Below are 21,633 nucleotides of genomic sequence, written 5' to 3'. Positions count from 1 at the left end.
CTTCCCATCGCCCAACGACTCCAGTTCAAAACATTAACCATGACATACAAAGCCATGCACAACCTGTCTCCTCCCTACATCTGTGACCTAGTCTCCCAGTACCTACCTGCACGCAACCTTAGATCCTCACAAGATCTCCTTCTCTGCTCCTCTCTTATTTCCTCTTCCCACAATCGTGTACAAGATTTCTCCCGTGCATCCCCCATACTCTGGAACGCTCTACCTCAGCACATCAGACTCTCCCCTACCGTGGAAAGCTTCAAGAGGAACCTCAAGACCCACCTCTTCCAACAAGCCTACAACCTACAATAGCCCTCAGCCCAGTAGACCACTGCGCAACCAGCTCTGTCCTCACCTATTGTACCATCACCCATTCCCTGTAGACTGTGAGCCCTCGCGGGCAGGGTCCTCTCTCCTCCTATACCAGTCTGTCTTGTACTGTTAATGATTGTTGTACGTATACCCTCTTTCACTTGTAAAGCGCCATGGAATAAATGGCGCTATAATAATAAATAATAATAATAATAATAATAATACTTAATCCCCCTGGCAAAAAAATTATAGCAAAACTGGGAGGTACATTCTATTGAGAAACAACCCAATGAATTTTTGTTTATGAACCAATAACTCCTTAAACATCAGACTGGTCTTCCTCTTCGAGGGCCACGCATCCGATCACCATCTGGGGCAGCACCCCAAACCCCCATTGGAAACACCGGCCATTCCTCTATAGGCACCAATGGAATATCCAGGGCTGCAGCAAACGATGGCATATCAGTCGGGTTCCTAAGAACATGCATTCTTCCCGCATGTCGGACCTGCAGGCGGAAGGGAAATCCCCAGCTGTATTGAAACTCATACGAACGGAGCATGTCCAGGAGAGGTTTCAGTGCTCTCCTTCTTTGTAAAGTGAAACGGGATAAGTCCTGCAGAATCTGGACTTGGCTCCCCTCGTATGCTGGTGAAACTCCACTGCGCAGCTTAAACAGGATGGCCTCTTTAAGGACATAACGGTGGACCCTGCAAATCACATCTCGTGGTCTGTCATTCTGTATAGGTCTAGGGCCAAGCGCTCTATGCACTCTGTCTAGCTCCAGGGGTTGGCTTGATGGTTCACCCAGGATCTCATTAAACATCACTTGGAGGGCTCTCTGGAGATCCTTAGGTTCAACAGACTCTGGTAAACCCCGGACCCTTAAATTGTTTCTCCGGCCCCTGTTTTCAGCATCGTCCATTGCTTCCACCATATATTGTATTTGGCAGGAGTGTTGATCCAAAATGGCCCCTTGTGCCTGAGTGGTGTCTTCTATATTCTGTATTTTAGCTGCCTGTATTTGGTTCTGAGTGTCCACTCTTTCCACCTCCCCCCTCAGGGCTGACAGCTCTGTGCGGTATGCCTGTTCCAGCCTTGCTATATATGTCTCCATATCTTCTCTGGTGGGCATAGAAGAGATGTGTGCCCGGATTTCATTAAGTTCTGTTAGCACTCCTGGTTCATGTGATCTTATTGTACTTGTGGCAGGCTCTAACTCTGCTTGCATTTCCATATCATACACACTTTGACTCAGGCTGTGTCTCACTGAAGATAGGAGATTTCCACTAGCAGGGCCCTGTTCCCCATTTGCAGCATTAACAGCCTCTGCTTGAGATTTATTATTGTCCTCCTTCTGTGACAGGGGTAAGGGCACCTCTCCCCCCTCCTGAGGCCTCCCCACTGCAGGTCTGCAATCAGCAATGGTGGGGGTTGTACCCATGCTCCCTGCTCCAGGGCTCCCCTGTACCTGGACACGCTGGCTGTCTGGGGTTATCAGCTGCCTCTCCTCCACTGCCCGGGTGCTTTCCTCCCTCTGTCTCTGCTGCTGCTGGGGCTTCCCCTGCCTCTCCATCTTGGGAGATGTCTGCAGTGCTGTCCTCTGCTTCGGCCCGGTAAGGAAGCCTCTAATTCCCTTCTCCTCTGTCCGTGACGCTCCTCTGCTGGGCCCCTGGGAGCTCTCCCTTCTCCTGCGCTGCATATCCTTTTCTTCCAGGCTCTTGGGCTGGTTTAATTGTCAGTAGTGTAGTCCGGTGGCAGGAGCTGAGACAAACACGTCCTCACTCCTCCATAGCCAGGACACGCCCCGACTGTATATTTTTATGAGTAGAACACAACATGCCATTAACTTGACCTTTCAGAATTGATCCCTCTCTCATAGAGAGGCTGCTTGTAATATAAAATTGCCAGAGGACAAAAGATAGGTGGATAGGTAGCTAATTTGCTGCTGACACTTACCTTTTTTGGGTTGTGTCTTACAGATTTCTATGAATGCTTTTCTACCAAGAGGCTACAAATTTTAATTGGCTCATGAAATTGTGTAAGTGATCTCTAAAGTTTACAATGTTCCATCAATCCTGTCAACATTGGATTTCTATTATCTTGTCTTCTTGTAGGATCAGTATTGAAATTAATTGTAATCCACATTACGATGCTTGGCCAGTTGTTCCTGGTGTTGACAATGTGCACCATGCAATAAAGCCAATATTTTGTTACCTACATTCAGAGTGATCGGTGGATCTATTTAGGTTGACTGTGGCAGAAGTTGAAACCTAAGGCTTGAGTCACACTTGCGAGTGACTCACATGTAATACGTGCAAGTCTCACATCACATCATCCGGCACAACCGCACGCTCTCCGGACAGGAGCATCTCAGCTGCATAGAAATACATGCAGCCGATCTGCTCTTGTCCAGGGAGTGTGCAGCCGTGCTGGGTGATTCGATACGAGACTTGCGCGTATTACATGTAAGTCACTCGCGAGTGTGACTCAAACCTTAGACTGAGGCTAGATTCATAAAAACAGTAATACTGCAGAGCTTCAATCCACATTGTGGTGAGAAAATCTATATTATACAGATGTATGGCATATAGAATATAGCTGCAAAATGGATGACACGATATCCGCACAAAAATTGACATGCAGTGTGAATTTTAAATATATAGGATGCCTTTTTTTGGTGGGATTGTAACTATATTCTTCCTCATTGCAATACATGGTGTGAAATCTTTCACAAAATCTGCATATAAAAACATGCAAAACTTCCACTGAAAAACATTTTATTGTCCTGTGCAGTTATACCCTAATAGTTACTACAGAAGTACGGCGTGATGCCCACATTACCAGCATCAAGATATTATTCTTGGCACAGAGGTTACTCTCTTGCAATAAATATATAGAAAATAGATTTTGCTTTGTAAACAATATATTAATCTACATCTACAAGTGAACATATCATGGCTATACAGATATTCCTACATACATATGAATATATTACACATTCATCACAAGGCCTACTAAAACCTAGAGTCTGTGTTTCTGAGATTTAGTCGTTCGAAAAGATCTTCACTGCATGATCCATTCAGAAGATTCATGAACGACTCACTTATATCTCTGTTGAATACAGCACCAAAGTTTCCACAATCATAACCCGCATTTCCTTCTTGAAATCCACCCACCAAGTCTTGAATCCTTTTAAGATCCTCTGTAATTTCTTTGTTTAGAGATTCATATCGTGACTCCAAATCAGCGTACCTTACAGCTACATTTCTTACGTTGGATTCTACAAAGTGAATGTCATGATTTAGGTTCTTCTTCATAGACTCCACTTTCCGACTCTCATATCGCAGTTGGGAGAGACTATGCCTCACATTCTCATTCTCTTCTTTATACCAGGCCTCCTTTTCATTGTAGATAGATATCAGAGCTTCTACATCTTCTTGTAGAGAATCATAGTTTGTAGCCAAAGAGCTGTATATATGTTCTGCACTAGTCAAGTCTTCCACAACTTGTGCAAAGCGCTCAAAATTAACATATGTGTTGTTGGGGGGCATGCTGGAGTGCGACTTCATGGTATATTCCTTTAATCTCTTAGCCTTCAGTTTCCGCATGGCTGTTCTCTTGTTGTCATGAATTTTGTTTTCTTCTTTGGACTGATGTGTCTTTAGGTAAAAAGGAGACATTAATGCGATAACAAGTCTATAGCTGTTTCTCAAAAGGGGTTGCACATGTTCATGCCAGGTAAAGGATGCACAGACCCTTTCAAGGATTAAATGTTGGAGAACACACCAGACCATGCTTTTCACTCTTGGTCAGTCAATAGTCCACTTCTTTTGGTCAGGTTGTAAGAAAGTGAGTCTTCCACAGACACAAAATTCAGCACAGCAAAATAGTGACCCAATGAAATTAGTATCACTCTGTTAGTAGAGTACATCAGTAGTATTTTTATCAAACTGCAACTATACTGCCTAAATAGGCTACAGCATGAATTTTCCAGATCCATAAGATTACTTTATAAATATACATAGGTGCCATACATAAATATAAAAATGGAAATCTAAGATCCATCAGATACAGTACACCTTTGGGAAAAAATATTTTCTTTCTTAAATGCATGTATTTTGAGCTAAAAAATACATTTTGCAATTGGGTTTTGTTAAACATTTTGCACCATTAGTCTTTTATAACCTTTGTGTTGCATTGTCTATTGCTGGTGGCAATATGAGTTAACTGAGGATCCATCAGTGAGCGCATTCTAAAAGTCTAACAGGAGAATGTAAAACGCTTTGTCTTTTTTTTTTTTTTCTTCTACTCTCCGTGGATTTATGATTACAGACCACATCAAAGTTAAGTGTATAAGGAAACAAAGAGCTTGAAAAATGTTTAAAAAAACAATTGCAATGATTTTTTTGCCCAAAATAGATGCATTAAAGTAAAAAAAAAATAAAAAAATCTTAATTGTGAGCAACCACTATTTTACATGCGTCACATCACTCTCATGCAAGATTGTTGTACTCACTGTTATCCATGGATGTGAAAGAGCTTCCTGGATAGTAAGACGCTTCCTGAAAGAAAGTCCATATATTTTTGGTTCATTACTGAAGTTCTTAAAGAAGACCTTTCACCAGTTTGAAGACGTGAAACTAGTTATATCATGTAATATTGGCTGTAGAAAGTGAAACGTAGTTTTTATTTTTTCAATTTTCCTCCCCGTTGCAGAGATATTAGCTTGTAAAGTTTAGATTGTAGTTTATGAAAGCTCAACTGGGCATTATCAGAGATTTGCCTGTTGGGAAGTGTAGTTCTTGCTCTAATTAGGTTGCTTAATGATAAGAAGGCAGCATCATGCAAGGGAGAAAAGAACACACCCTCCTCCCCCAACTGATTTCTGAAGCTACTGTGTAGAGATGCAGCAGACCTGAGCTATGTATCATTACAAATACTTCCAGATCTCTTCTGATGGCAGTCAGTGTGGGGGAAGAGTGAGAGCTGACAGCATTGTGAGATGAGATAAAGTGTCATTTTATAATAGTGGAAGTTTACATGCTCTGTCAGCAGATTTAGACACAAAAACTAAAGCTGACTAAAATGTTTATATGGAACATTTTGGACCTCTTAGCTGCATTTCTTGTATAAGTTGTAAGTTAGGAAATCTGCTTATTTAATGGAAAGAGCTCATTGCATCACTTCCAGGAAGAATAATCCATGAAGACGAAAGGTCATTTTGAGCACAAGAAAAGCGCTTGACCAAAGGCACTCACTCCAAATTTAAAGTAATATAATACGATTCTTTATTTATGTATCAAAAAGTTTAAAACCACACATACAAAATACAACACAGTGCAGACATATTAAAAAACACCAAGGACAATGGTAATGAAACCCAATCCAAAAAATCTTCTCCAAGAAATATATATTGTACCAGAATCACCATAGATAGTTCAAAATGCAAGACAATACAGATAAAGAGTCAGAAACTGAGCACTCCCTGAATGCAATGCCATGAGGGATCATGCACCACACTGGTAGGCAATATGGTCTTAATAGTTTATTAGCACGTGTATAAATGTCTGTTTATGTGTGGTCATTTCCTGTGATACCCACTGCCCCTGATGAAGCTAACATAGCGACACGCGTTGGGCCAGGTTCTCCACTTCCATTTTTAGATAGGGAATCACCATGATAGGAACTCTTTGCCTATGAGGCATTGCAGCTGCTGTTTTGACCATTTGGTCATAATGCTGCTTGAAAGATAGAATGTCTGTCTCACCTATTTATAAGATGGTTATTTTTCTGACTCTATCTGTGTTGTCTTGCATTTTGAACTATCTATGGTGATTCTGGTACAATATATATTTCTTGGAGAAGATTTTTTGGATTGGGTTTCATTAACATTGTCATTGGTGTTTATTAATATGTCTGCACTGTGTTGTATTTTGTATGTGTGGTTTTAAACTTTTTGACACATAAATAAAGAATCGTATTATATTACTTTAAATTTGGAGTGAGTGCCTTTGGTCAAGCGCTTTTCTTGTGATTACTATGGTTGGTTTTGCTTGACAGGTGCACCCCCTTATTCCTGATAAATTTACCATATAAATTATGGCTGTGCACTTCTAATTGTTTTTTCTTGAAAGGTAATTTTGAGACACACTTCAATATGTGGTGTTATATAATAAGGCTCACTGCACTGTTGGGTAACTGTGATGGTCTCCATGCCCTTTTTTACTGCAACTATAGCATCAGATGGATAAAAGTGAAGTCCAAGATGTTTCACTATACAGCAATACCTTGACTTAAAAGTAATACCTTGACTTACAAATATTTCAACATACGAGCTGTAAGTCTGTATTTTTTTGCTTCATGATGCGAGCAGAAATGTGAGTTACAAGCAGCATATACTCACCCTCCCTCTGATCCCCCGCAGCACAGCGTCCTCATCTCATGCAAGCAGCTGATCAGCGTGTGAGAATGGTCTGCTGATCAGCATGGAGTACTGCGGTCTCTCACACACTGATCAGCTGACTGCATGAGATGAGGACGCCACTGCAGGAGGGAGGGCAGGTATAATAATTTTTTTTTAAGTATGTGGAGTGATGGGGGCAATGCACCAGGATAGGGGCCATGTGCCAGGATGGGGGATCATATATACTAGGATGGGGCCATGTACCATGATGGGGGGCTATGTATCAATATGGGGAATCAGATATACTAGGATGGAGTTCCATGTACCAGGATGGGGATAATATACACCAGAATGGGGGCCATGTACCCGATTGGGGGGCAATCTACCAGGATGGGGGATCATATATACTAGGATGGGGGATCATATATATCAGGATATGGGATTATATATACAAGAATGGGGGCCATAATCCAGGATGGGGAGCCATGTACCAGGATCGGGATCATATACATCAGGATGGGGGGCCATGTACCAGGATTGGGATCATATAGATGGGGAGCCATGTACCAAGATTAATAGCATTTCAATTAATTTTTATGAGGAAATTTAATTTGATATAAGAGAAAATTGAGATAAAAGCTCGGTCTCAGAACTCATTAAACTTGTAAGTCAAGGTATTACTGTATTGACTGAATAGGTGACATTTCTCAAAAGGTCCTTATGTCCATCATACTTCAGATATTCGTGGACACTGTACTTAGCTGCACTTATGATTTTCTGCTTCCATAAATGGGAAGATAATACTTGCAATCTAGGAATGTATGTGAGGCAAACACTTTCACCCAAAGCAGATAGCTAATTAGTTGTATAATTATATTTTTCTTTGTTCATTTTTTGTGGTGCATCTTACTATTGTCCTCCAAAGGCTTTTAAGGAGAACATAATTGACTCCACATGGCATGTGTTTCATGTGGATTTTCTATTAATACATTTTAATGAGTGCTAAATAACTATTTCCCCCCTAAGGATTTAGTCAGACCCCTCCAACGATGAGTGATGATAGATAGCGCACATTTGGCATTGGCCTTACTCCCTTAATGGCGAAAGATGTCAACTAAAATCAAACTAAAATAAAACCTATTTCTTAGAAAACTTTGTGCATTTTCACATTCCCACAATTCGAAGTTCACTTGACTAAAATTTTACATGAACATCAACATTTACTTGTCACCTTGTGTCCTTCACAAGCAGCTTCCTGATAAAGTCTTTAGCCAAATCACTGGTGTGACTGAAGAATTCCTCATCAAACTCGTAATTAATGGCCGTAATGTTGGAAAGCGTCTCCTGTTTGTTCTCTCCCAAAAATGGGGATGCTCCACTTAACCTGAATAATAGAAAGATTACACTGAAAATAAACAGTGATGGACAGTGACTAATGGTGTGTAATAGACCAAACTGCTCTGTTTATTCTATCTATCTATCTATCTATCTATCATCTTGGCTATCTCATACATAAATTTGACTTGCAACTATGTAGCATATGATTAGTTATGCAGATTCCTGTTGCATCACTGCATTGTTACTGTTTTGCTCCTGAAAATCTAAATTTTAATTTTTATTATTTTGTTAGTATTTTGTACATCCACCTTTTGGCTTTCAAAACTAGCATTGCTCTTGATCAGATTCAAGCATGTCTAGACCGAAATCTGATCCCAGGTCTCTTCTACACGTTCCCAATGTTGGTGTATACTCTTCAACTCACTTGGATATGTATACAGATTTTTCTTCACCTCTACCCACAAGTGTTCACTTGGGTTGAGGTCTGGGAGTAAATCCAGCACCTCTACTTCATTGTCACTGAACCATTTCTTTGCCAATCTAGACGTATGTTTTGTCTCGTTGTCCTGCTGGAACAATATGTTGTCCTTTTCATACCCATAGTACTCAAGTGTATGAAGTAACTCATCTTATAGGATGCTCAAATATAGCTCAGCATTGAGTTCACGATTGATTCTGGTCAAGTATCCAATACCTCTGGCTATGAAACAACCTCATATCCTCAAGCATCCTCCACCGAACTCTGGAATTCCTTCAATTTTTCTATCTGTTAGCCCCTTTTTCCCTTGTCTCTTCCAGACCCATTTACACACATCAGAGCCTAGTCTATTGACTTTCATCTCATCACTCCAAATCATCCATTTCCGATTTTATATTGTCCACTTCTCATATTTTTTTTGCAAACTCTTATATTATTAAAGTTGAGACTTCACCTTTTTTCCAGCCATCATTCCAGATTTGGGTAATGTTCATTGTATGGTGCTTGCATCAATGTCTGTGATCTTACTATTACGAAATATATGCGCTATCTCTACTGCTGTTTGTTGTATCAGAACGGATAGACATTATGATGAGCCGCCTTGTTGAATGGATAGACTTAATTTTGTATTCTTCCAACTGTCATGGCACTCACATGATGCAGTTTGGCAATTTTCTTGGTCGAGAGACCGCTATCAATAAGCTGGATGTTGCGGTTTATCTTTTCTTAGGAAATGTTCATCATGGCTGCTCTCAATTTGAACCAGTGACCTTTCACTTGTTAATTAACCTAATAACACACTGATCTAATAGTTAATGTGAGAACAGTTTGTAGTATACAAGAAGAAAACGATTTTTCCACCACCAGGCGCAAAACAGTAACAATGCAGAGACGTGACAAGAATCTGCATAACTAATAATATGCTAAATGCTGCAAGTCAAGTTTATGTATGACATAGCCAAGATGATTATATATAAAATTAAGGTATATGTATATACAATATATATATACAAATGTATCCCAATTTCTTGGCTATGTGTATAAACTATCTTGGCATATATAGGCATGGCTATGTATAAAAATGAAAGCCTTTTCACATAAAGAAGTATAGCAAAGAAATTGGGAAATGTATTATTTAATAAAGATTTAGATATAAATTCAAAGGGGTTAAAAAAGACATAATGAGTACACACAAAAGCAAGCTGTTTTGTGCTGCCTTTTGTCTGTACTTATTGTGACTGCCTTCACATTTGGCTGAGCTCGGCTCCCTTCAGTTTAAGGCTGTTTTTAATTAGTGCTGGATCCTACCTGGCTTTTAAATTTGTAGACTGACTCACGAATTGGCTAATTTATGAGTTAAAGGGGTATTCCCATCTCCAAGAGCCTATCCCAATATGTAGTAGGTGTAATAATAATAAAATTAGCAAATACCTTCAATTGTAGGATAATTGTCCTGATTAGCTATCTCTCTTACCTCATTTGCAGGGCATTGCAGTTTAGGCATCACATAGCGACAGTTAGTTGATAGTGGTCGTAACCATAGATACGCTACTGCAATGCCCTGCACATGAGGTAAAAGACATGGCTATATCAGGAGAACTATACTACATTTCTAATTGGAGGTATTTGCTAATATCATACCTAATACATATTGGTATAGGATCTTGGACATGAGAATAACTCTTAAAGTTATAACAACAAGTATTTGTATTTATATGGCTGTAACTTTCGATATGAAGAAAACTTCTTGTCTAAATAATTTTCATTAAAGGACAGTTCCATTATTTTATCAGGAAGCAATGTACGAGGGGCTGCTGATAAGTCTTTGGCTTTGTGATTTTTTTTGTTTCTATGGTAACGAATATTACATCACATGAAAGCCTTATGTGTCTAATATATGTTTTCAAAATGTTGTGTTTGTTGCTTATGACAACAGAGTTCTACGCACGCGGGAAAACAAAATGGCGGAGTCTAATGCGATATTCACATCAACTGAGAGCAGAGGAGTGATAAAATTCTTGTTTCTGCAAGGAAAGTCCATGAAGGATATTCATGGTGATATGTCGCAGACATTGGGGGATCAATGCCCTTCATATTCCACAGATAAGAACTGGGTTGCCAAATTTAAAGCAGGCCACTTCAGCACCAATGATGAGGAATGTCCTGGACGACCGAGAGTGGTTGTTGTTCCGGAGATCGTCGATGCTGTGCACAACCTCATACTGGAGAATCCACGAATTTCAGCTAAAGCAATAGCAGACATCATGGGGATTTCCCGTGAACGTGTTTGTGTCACTATCCATGAACATTTGGACATGAGGAAGCTATCTGCAAAGTGGGTCCCCAAATCTTTGACAACAGATCAGAGAAGCATGCAACCGAAAACTTCTCGGTCCAACTTTTTTTTACAATTTACATGTATGTATATATATATATATATATATACAGTCATATGAAAAAGTTTGGGCACCCCTATTAATGTTTACCTTTTTTCTTTATAACAATTTGGGTTTTTGCAACAGCTATTTCAGTTTCATATATCTAATAACTGATGGACTGAGTAATATTTCTGGACTGAAATGAGGTTTATTGTACTAACAGAAAATGTGCAATCCACATTTAAACAAAATTTGACCGGTGCAAAAGTATGGGCACCTCAACATAAAAGGGACATTAATATTTTGTAGATCCTCCTTTTGCAAAAATCACAGCTTCTAGTCGCTTCCTGTAGCTTTTAATGAGTTCCTGGATCCTGGATGAAGGTATATTTGACCATTCCTGTTTACAAAACAATTCCAGTTCAGTTAAGTTTGATGGTCGCCGAGCATGGAGAGCCGCTTCACATCATCCCACAGATGTTCAATGATATTCAGGTCTGGGGACTGGGATGGCCATTCCCGAACATTGTAATTGTTCCTCTGCATGAATGCCTGAGTAGATTTGGAGCGGTGTTTTGGATCATTGTCTTGCTGAAATATCCATCCCCTGCGTAACTTCAACTTCGTCACTGATTCTTACACATTATGGTCAAGAATCTGCTGATACTGAGTTGAATCCATGCAACCCTCAACTTTAACAAGATTCCCCGTGCCGGCATTGGCCACACAGCCCCAAAGCATGATGGAACCTCCACCAAATTTTACTGTGGGTAGCAAGTGCTTTTCTTGGAATGCTATGGTTTTTGGCCTCCATGCATAACGCCTTTTTGTATGACCAAACAACTCAATCTTTGTTTCATCAGTCCACAGGACCTTCTTCCAAAATGTAACTGGCTTGTCCAATTTGCTTTTGCATACCTCAGGCGACTCTGTTTGTGGCGTGCTTGCAGAAATGGCTTTTTTCGCATCACTCTCCCATACAGCTTCTCCTAGTGCAAAGTCCGCTGTATTGTTGACCGATGCACAGTGACACCATCTGCAGCAAGATGATGCTGCAGGTCTTTGGAGGTGGTCTGTGGATTGTCCTTGACTGTTCTCACCATTCTTCTTCTCTGCCTTTCTGATATTTTTCTTGGCCTGCCACTTTTGGGCTTAACAAGAACTGTACCTGTGTTCTTCCATTTCCTTACTATGTTCCTCACAGCAGAAACTGACAGTTTAAATCTCTGAGACAACTTATTGTATCCTTCCCCTGAACAACTATGTTGAATAATCTTTGTTTTCAGATCATTTGAGAGTTGTTTTGAGGAGCCCATGATGCCACCCTTCATAGGAGATTCAAATAGGAGAACAATTTGCAAGTGGCCACCTTAAATACCTTTTCTCATGATTGAATACACCTGCCTATGAAGTTCAAAGCTCAATGAGGTTACAAAACCAATTTAGTGCTTTAGTAAGTCAGTAAAAAGTAGTTCGGAGTGTTCAAATCAAGAAATTGATAAGGGTGCCCATACTTTTGCACCGGTCAAATTTTGTTTAAATGCGGATTGCACATTTTCTGTTAGTACAATAAACCTCATTTCAATCTTGAAATATTACTCAGTCCATCAGTTATTAGATATATGAAACTGAAATAGCTGTTGCAAAAACCCAAATTGTTATGAAGAAAAAAGGTTAACATTAATAGGGCTGCCCAAACTTTTTCATATGACTGTAGTTAGATAGATATATCTCCTCTGGCACTTTTTTATTGTGTTTATGAAAAATCTCATATATCTATTTTTTGGCCAAGATGTCATTATATTCGCCTATTTAATTTTAATATGCAATGGATATTTTAATATTGAAGAAATAAAATGCAAGATTTTACTTATTCCTGGTGGACTTCCTTCCCTCGCTGGATCATCTATGGTTTTTATCTGTAAAGTGGGTCCCCAAATGTTTGACAACAGATCAGACCTGGATTTATCAACTATGGATGAGACCTGGATTTATTTGTATGACCCTGAAAAAAAGGAGAAGTCAAAAGAGTAGAGGCACAGTGGTTCTCCTTGTCCAAAGAAGTTCAGGGTGCAAACATCAGCCACTAAGGTGATGGCGTCTGTGTTCTGGGATAAGGAGGGCGTGCTGCTAGTGGACTACCTTCAAAAGGGTTCCACCATCAATGCAAGGTGTTACATTGAACTTTTGAACCAATTGAAGGCAGCTCTGAAGGCCAAAAGGTGCAGCAAGCTTTCCAAAGGAATCTTGTTCCTGCAAGACAACGCCTCCGCTCACACTGCCCAAGCGACCATGGCAAAACTGACAGCTGGTTGACCATCAACCTTTTCACCAGATCTAGCTCCCTCCAACTATCATCTGTTTCCAAACCTGAAGAAACACCTCAAAGGTACCAAATTTCACACCATTTCTTATGTCATGGCTGCTACAGATACCTAGTTTGAGGCACACCTGAAATCCTTCTTTTTGCTAGGCTACAGAACTTGGAATACCGATGTAAGAAGTGTGTTGACATCAGTGGAGAGAATGTGGAATAAATGTAAAGTTTCATCATCCTATCTCATTTCTTTCTGGGTAAAGCCAAAGAATTATCAGCAGTCCCTCGTAACAATCCATGTAAAGTGAAAGCATTTGAGGTTTGTATTATAAATGGACATTACTATGTGAACATGAATTAGCTAATTTTGTGTAACAAAATAAGATCGAAAGAAAGTTTTGAGTCACAAGTAAATGGCACGACCCCAGTGTTAGAATTACTCAGAACGCTGACCTACATTCAGTCTATCATCACTATAATAAATGGATCAGCAGGCTGGGTGATCTTGACAGTGTGAAATAGATAACTGCACGCTTTCATTGTTACCAACTGCTTTCTTTAGTTGCTGATCTTCTGCTAATTTGACAGTACGGGACAGTACATCAGGTGCTTTCATAAAGCAGACAGTCCAGGATGCTCTGATTTGTATGGTCAGGAAACAGAATCCACGTATATTGTCTCTTGTTTCCTGTCTGCCAATAAGTTAAGGGCAGCGGCTGCCTGCTAGATGTCACTGACAGCTCCCGGTGACACTTGCCCTTAGCTAAGAATGCATCAGCACTGGTGCAACAATGACCCCTTAGTAAGAGTTGGCTTCCTTTCCGATCTCCTGTGCCATGTACAATGTAGGCTCCCACTCCCTGATGTTCGGTCAGTAATGCCGCATATGTCCACAAATTATTAATACGTAACATGTAATACTCACAATATGTATGTGATTACACCAATGCTCCTGAAACAGAGAAACGTTATCTTAGTATACCGAACCAAAGACTCTATGGTGCTGTCTTAAATATTTTATGTACAGAGAGAAAACTCACCACATATCTACAGCCAGGCCAAGTGGTTCATAGTTCACAATTTCAGGAGCTGAAATGTAGAAAACGACAAAAGTGCCACAATAAAAGATCAGCAGAAACATCTCATCCTCCATGGTAGAAATAAACACTAAGGACATATTGAGATTCTACCGTTACAATCCTGCGTCGAGTATTTGACTCATTCCTTTTTATATGGATGGCCTTATCTCTACCACTGCAGATACTGAATATAAATATCATTTACATTTTTTTTTTTTGAAACAAGGATATTTTGCTAAAATATTGCAAATGTTTCAATGGGATTCAATCAGTTGAATTGTAGCCCAGTCTCTAAAGGCCGCTTTACACGCTACGATTTATCTGATGATATGTCGTTGGGGTCACGGTTTTCGTGATGCACTTCCGTCATCGTTAGCGACGTCATTGCGTGTGATACCTACGCGCGACTCCGAACGATCGCAAATAGGGTGAAAATCGTTGATCGTTGACACGTCGTTCAGTTTCAAAATATTGTTCGTCGTTTGGAACGCAGCAGACATATTGCTACATTTGACACCCTGCCAACGATGAACAACATCCACACGACCGCCTTGGTCTAACATTATATCGTTGAATGATGTAGCGTCGTTTGTGAGATGTGTAAGTGTGACCGCTACAAAATGACCTATGACCGATCTCGGCAAATCGTAACAACGATCTGGGCGTGTCATATCGCTAACGAGATCGCTAACGATATCATTGTGTGTAAAGCAGCTTTTAGGTTATAAGATTGTTGAAGTGGCAGAACACCATGCGATGTCACCATTATCAAGTATTGGAAGTGATCAATAGAACTCTTTCCTTTACCTTTTTTTCTGTTTTTCCATTCACAATTTTTAGTAAAATGTTCTTCTGATTACAGACAGTTTGTATGAATCCACAGCAAATGCCATAACTATCTGATAGGTGTGGATCTGATCTTTAGTACATGTATGCATAACTCTCTCCAATTCTTTATGTGGGAGCCAAACAAATGGCCTAAAACCAGCAAGTAGGTAAGAATAGTCTTTTCTAAACTAGTTATGAAATTAGTGGATGAAGAGCATTGCACCAATCACAATTCTAGAAGGTAGACATCTGCTCTTTCTGGAAACGTAAAACAGTATTCTCAAGTTTGGAAGTTATCACTTATCCATGGGATAGGGGATAGCTTTCCTAATCGCTGAGGGTCCTATTGCTGGGATCCCCATCGGTCCCGAGAACCAGAACTCTTGTAAATGGAGCGGTGATTGTTCATGCACACTACTGCTCCATTCTTTCTTAGTGGGAGAATGATTGTAGAGTTAGCTAAGTTAGTACTCGGCTGATCTTTGGCACTGCCATAAGAATGAATGGAGCAGCATTGTGAATGGTGGACCACCGCTCCATTGACACAGAGCTTTTCAGAGTCCCGGTTCTTTCCATCAGTGGGGTTCCTAGCAGTCAGACCCTGCAATTGAGAAGAAATTACATATTCTAGATAATTTCCAACATTAAAAATATCCCTTTAGGCACATTTTAAACAGGGTTTTGTTTGTAAAAAAAGTTTATATAGATTCTAAATGAATTAAAAAAAAAATACACATATTACTGATCCAACATACCTACAAATTCTGGTGTGCCAAAAATATTCTTAAATTCTACTCCATCTTCAATTTTATGCGCCAAGCCGAAGTCGATAAGCTTGATATGGGGCACAGCAATTGCTTTATCCAACAGCATAATGTTTTCTGGCTGAATAAGAACATAATTATACAAGAATTAGGTTTGCGATACTCCTTAGTCAATCATCGGCCAAACACTATTCCTCCAGACCACCCCATACATATGGCACTGGGCTTGGCAGAGTGTTCATGTATTCCATGAAAGACGAGGGCTGTAAGCCGATGTATGGTGTTGGCTTATCACCCTGAGAATGATAGAATTGTCCAGCTAACATCAAACTGACTGATTATTAATTCCATCAAATCTCAAATACATCAAATGCGTAAGACTAACTTCACAGCTAAAGTATAACGTCATCTGAAAATAATAAGACTGTCTTCATACACTGGATTTTCTTGCTGTAAGTCCTAAACAGCGGAGGAATAGGGAGTAAAAACGTAAAAGGGTTGTCCAGTATAAGGCCTCTTTCACACGTTCGTGCCTCCGGTACGTGTTTGGCAGCTTTCTCACGTACCGGAGACACGTACACATGTTGACACATGTTTTCCTATAGTTTCGGGCACACGTAAGTATTTTTGCACAGAACGTGTGTCCGTTCCGTACTTACGTGTGCCCATGTGCTCCGACATGTCCGTTTTTCTCCGGCATCACGGGTGTCACACGGAATGCAAACGGGTCACACATAACACACACGGACCACATGGATGTGTTCCATGTGACACGCACTGGAGAAAAGACATGTGTCTATTAAAAAACCCCAAACCTTTACTCACCTTCTCCAGCCCTGCAGTCTCTGCCGCTGCTGTCACTTGCTGCCGACCGCCGCTCATTATGCTCATTTAATATTCACTTCACTGCGGCCGGAAGCAGCAGCAGTGGGGAGTCGGCAGGACCGGAGACAGAAGATTAGCACCACGGACAGCGACGCCAGGAACAGGTAAGCAGAAAGTTCCCGTTCTCCGTGTGCCATACACACAGCTCACCGAGGGCAATCTGCATCCTTGACACGTCCGTGAAACATGTGCGTGATTTTCACGGGCGTGTGAAAGAGCCTTAGAAAAACTGTCTGTGGGATGTGTGTGGTATTGTAGCTCCGCTCCACTGAAGTGGTATGGGGTCATTGCCATACACAGGGACACAGGTGTGGCACGGTTTCTAGACGAAAGCAGATATGTCTTTCTAATTCTGATCAATCCCTTTACCGTTTCTCCTCTTTTTTTGGATAAAATCATGTATACAATAACTGCATTATGCAAACATGGCAAAACTATTGAAGTGATATAATGATATACAAAAAGCAACTTCATACAATAGTTACAGTATTTAGTAGGTGATTTTACCTTTAAGTCAAAGTGTGCAATTTTGCGTGTGTGCAGATAATTAACGCCTTCTAGTATCTGTTTGATAAACCTGGTAGCCTCTTCTTCGCTCAATGACTCCTTCTGAGCCAGAAAATCAAAGAGTTCTCCTCCTGAAACACTAACCAGACAGCAAACAAAGTTACTTTTTAGCACAGAGCAGGTTAAAGTGGATTTAAAATTCACTAGGCTGACCATGTTAAACTGGCCACATCATAAAATAGTAGCTATAGATCTGAATGAGACTAGAGTAAAGGCCCCGTCACACTAAGCAACTTACCAGCGATCCCAACAACGATAGGGATCGCTGGTAAGTTGCTAGGAGGCTGCTGGTGAGCTGTCACACTGCGACGCTCCAGCGATCCCACCAGCAACCTGACCTGGCAGGGATCGCTGGAACATGGCTACACGAGTTGCTGGTGAGCTCACCAGCAACCAGTGACCAGCCCCCAGCGCCGCGTGGAAGATGCTGCGCTTGGTAACTAAGGTAAATATCGGGTAACCAACCCGATATTTACCTTGGTTACCACTGCACGGAGCTACACGTGCAGAGAGCAGGGAGCAGCGCACACTGAGCGCTGGCTCCCTGCTCTCCTACTTACAGCACACATCAGGTTAATTACCCGATGTATGCTGCAGCTAAATGTGCACAGAGCAGGGAGCAGCGCACACTGAGCGCTGACTCCCTGCTCTCCTACTTACAGCACACATCGGGTTAATTAACCTGATGTGTCCTGCAGCTAGCTACATGTGCACAGAGCAGGAGCCGGCAGCACAGGCAGTGAGAGTGGCGGAGGCTGGTATCGAAGGTAAATATCGGGTAACCAAGGACAGGGCTTCTTGGTTACCCAATGTTTACATTGTTACCAGCCTCTGCAGAAGCCGGCTCCTGCTGCCTGCACATTTAGTTGTTGCTGTCTCGCTGTCACACACAGCGATCTGTGCTTCACAGCAGGACAGCAACAACTAAAAAATGGCCCAGGACATTCAGCAACAACCAACGACCTCACAGCAGGGGCCAGGTTGTTGCTGGATGTCACACACAGCAACATCGCTAGGAACGTCACAAAAGTTGTTCGTTAGCAGCGATGTTGCTAGCGATGTTGCTTAGTGTGACGGGGCCTTAACACTAGTAAGTGACTCGCATGAGTCTCACATCGCATCACCCGGCATGGCCTGACACTCTCTGGGCTGGCGTGTCTTAGCTGCATAGAAATACATGCAGCTGACGCGCTCCTCTCAGTAGAGTGTGCGGCCGTGCCTGGTGATGCGAGACTCGCGCGAGTCATTTGCTAATGTGACTCTGGCCTAATATGTAGTTTTTCATTTCTCATCTCTGTTGCGCAAATGTTAGCTTGATACGTTTCTATGCTGATTTTCAATACGACAAAAAGTAGTTAAAATACATTTTACGCTGGGGGCTTTTATTTCTAATGCAAGGAGAAAAAAAGAACGCACCTACAGAGAATGTCAGACCAGCCTTTCTATGTGTGAGACATGTAATGACACACAGCCCTGCTCTCCTCACTTATCTCACTGCTGACACCTATTGTGATTACAAGCAAGGAAGTGAAGCAATGCAGAGCTGTGTGTCATTACAAATGTTTCTTGCAGCTCTCATCTCACATCATTCATTGTGGGGAGAGGAGGAGCATAGCTAATAGTGCTGTGAGAGGATAGCTGCAAAGGTGTTTTTTATGACACACAGCTCTGCTCTACTCCCAGTCTTTCCTAACTGACTGCCCTGACATGAGAGCTGCAAAAAGTGTTCTGCTCACCTCAGTGATCTCACTGCCACCACGTACTGCGATTACAAATGGGGGAAGGAAGTAGAGCAAAGCTGTGTGCCATTAAGGTACCGTCACACTAAGCAACATCGCTAGCAACATCGCTGCTGAGGCACGACTTTTGTGACGTAGCAGCGATGTTGCTAGTGATGTTGTTGTGTGTGACATCCAGCAACAACCTGGCCCCTGCTGTGAGGTCGCTGGTTGTTGCTGAATGTCCTGGACCATTTTTTAGTTGTTGCTCTCCCGCTGTGAAGCACAGATCGCTGTGTGTGACAGCGACAGAGCAACAACTGAATGTGCAGGCAGCAGGAGCCGGCTTCTGCGGACGCTGGTAACCAATGTAAATATCGGGTAACCAAGAAGCCCTTTCCTTGGTTACCCGATATTTACCTTCGTTACCAGCGTCCGCCGCTCTCACGCGGCGAGTGCCGGCTCCCTGCTCCCTGCACACATAGCCAGACTACACATCGGGTATTAACCCGATGTGTCTGGCTAGGAGTGCAGGGAGCCAGCGCTAAGTGGTGTACGCTGGTAACCAAGGTAAATATCAGGTTGATTACCCGATATTTACCTTAGTTACCAAGCGCAGCATCGCTTCCACGCGTCGCTGCTGGCTGGGGGCTGGTCACTGGTTGCTGGTGAGATCTGCCTGTGTGACAGCTCACCAGCAACCAGTATAGCGACGCTCCAGCGATCCCTGCCAGGTCAGGTTGCTGGTGGGATCGCTGGAGCGTCGCTTAGTGTGACGGTACCTTTACACACACCTTTGCAACTGTAGCTTTTATCCTATGACACTAGAAGCTCTGCTCAACTCCTCCTCTTTATGCGGACGGTACCATGAGATGAGAAAAGTAGTTGTAAAGCTGTTTATAATGATACACAGCTCTGCTCTACTGCTCTCCCTTGGGTGTACTTACAGTAGATGGTGGCAGTGAGATCTGGGAGGAGAGTAGGACTGTGTCATTACTGTCTCACACAGAAAAAGGTGTGTTCTTTTTTTCTCCTGAATGATGCATCCTGCTTATGATTGGGCAATTTCATGCAGGAGGAAAAGTAAATGGTAACAGAGAAACCAACATATTCTGCAGCACTTTACTATTCAAAGGAATATACTATGCACAAAGAAGATAAGACATTATAGAGTATCATATAGTTCAACACATACCAAGAGGAGTGTGGCCCTGCTCGTAAGCTTACAATCTATGAGGAAATAGGGGAGGCATAAAAGATAAAAATTAAGTGTTTGTAATTTGTAGCACAGCCATCAGTATAATAAATAGGATATTCAAAAAACACTGTTTGAACTGGTCATGGACAGATACAAAGATACATGATGAGACCAGTTTATCATCAAGAGGACGGTATGAATATGAAAGAGTAAAAAAGGATGAAAAATTCTTCATTTCGTGTAGTGCTCTAATTTTGTATTCCAGGTGAGACCATCATTTTAAAGGGCAACACTTTGGGGTGGCAGTGAACCATTAAAATATCACAATATTTAATGTATACAACGTTGTCTTCTATAAAATGTTGTCTGTCAAATAAGGGATAAATTGACATCAGTTTACATGATATTATATTGATAGATCTACCATAATCTGTTTAGCTAAAGTAAAAAAAAAGTAATGTACATGGGCTAATAACGTTTGTAGGGCATTAAATATATGATTTGTGGAGATTTGAATTCTCCATTAAATTAAATTCGGAAACATATTTTATTATAACTTTGCATTGCAGTGTTCCTCATTTATTGCTCCCAAATATGTATGAATAAACCGATAGCTGAGTGTTACTATTCTCCTTACAAGTAAAATATATCTTTGTACCGTGTTAGCCAGTAGAGATAAAAAAATTGTTTAAAAGAACTGAAGTCCTCAGTGGTTGATACCTTTTAAAGGGAACCTGTCATCAGAAATTTAGCTATAAAGCTAAAAGTTCCCCCCTCTGCAGCTCCTGGGCTGCATTCTAGGAAGCTTCCTATAGATTTTGTGTCACCTTTTATCCCAAAATAAACACTTTATAAACTGGTACCTTTTCGTATGTAAATTTCTTAATTTTCCATGTGGGTGGGCTGTCTGATGTACGTTGCTGTTCCTCCATCATATTGACGCCGCCCCCGAACGCTAAATTTGAAAGTTCAGGACACCGCCCCTGGGTGCCCGTGGTCCAGCGCATGCGCTGTTCCACTGTAGCGGTGCCGTGCACTGTGTGCACGTGCGACCGCTGTGACGCTTTGCGCGGGCACGAGGTTATGGGCGGCGCTGTTAGTGTCATCAGTAAGTGCCGCCCATAACCTCGTGACCGCACTTTCCCCTATTCCTCCAGCGTTATGCGCAAGCGCTGGAGGAATGATGCCCGGACGTCCCCTCCTTCCCATCATGCTCAGCACGAGGTCACGAGGTTATGGGCGGCACTTACTGATGACACTAACAGCGCCGCCCATAACCTCGTGCCCGCGCAAAGCGTCACAGCGGTCGCACGTGCACACAGTGCACGGCACCGCTACAGTGGAACAGCGCATGCGCTGGACCACGG

At 41.7% G+C, this 21,633-nt stretch overlaps 1 protein-coding gene across 1 annotated transcript in view; it reads right to left on the bottom strand.

Annotated features, from left to right (window-relative positions):
• Positions 1 to 3,056: 3,056 nt before the first annotated feature.
• The window catches only part of DAPK2 (death associated protein kinase 2), a 63,260-nt gene continuing 44,683 nt past the window's right edge, over positions 3,057 to 21,633 (bottom strand). Inside the window, exons 4-10 of the mRNA XM_075342655.1 lie at positions 17,291 to 17,429; positions 15,890 to 16,019; positions 14,268 to 14,316; positions 14,153 to 14,179; positions 7,948 to 8,100; positions 4,830 to 4,875; positions 3,057 to 3,972 (exon numbers count right to left, since the gene is read on the bottom strand). Coding sequence (XP_075198770.1) covers positions 3,328 to 3,972; positions 4,830 to 4,875; positions 7,948 to 8,100; positions 14,153 to 14,179; positions 14,268 to 14,316; positions 15,890 to 16,019; positions 17,291 to 17,429 — 1,189 coding nt within the window. The 3' untranslated portion in view covers positions 3,057 to 3,327. The remainder of the gene's footprint in view (positions 3,973 to 4,829; positions 4,876 to 7,947; positions 8,101 to 14,152; positions 14,180 to 14,267; positions 14,317 to 15,889; positions 16,020 to 17,290; positions 17,430 to 21,633) is intronic.

The sequence above is a fragment of the Anomaloglossus baeobatrachus genome, chromosome 4 (assembly GCF_048569485.1).
Source record: "Anomaloglossus baeobatrachus isolate aAnoBae1 chromosome 4, aAnoBae1.hap1, whole genome shotgun sequence".
NCBI classification, from domain to species: Eukaryota; Metazoa; Chordata; class Amphibia; order Anura; family Aromobatidae; genus Anomaloglossus; species Anomaloglossus baeobatrachus.
The sequence above is the reverse complement of the archived record's forward strand: the minus strand, read 5'-3'. Positions and strand labels throughout refer to the sequence as shown.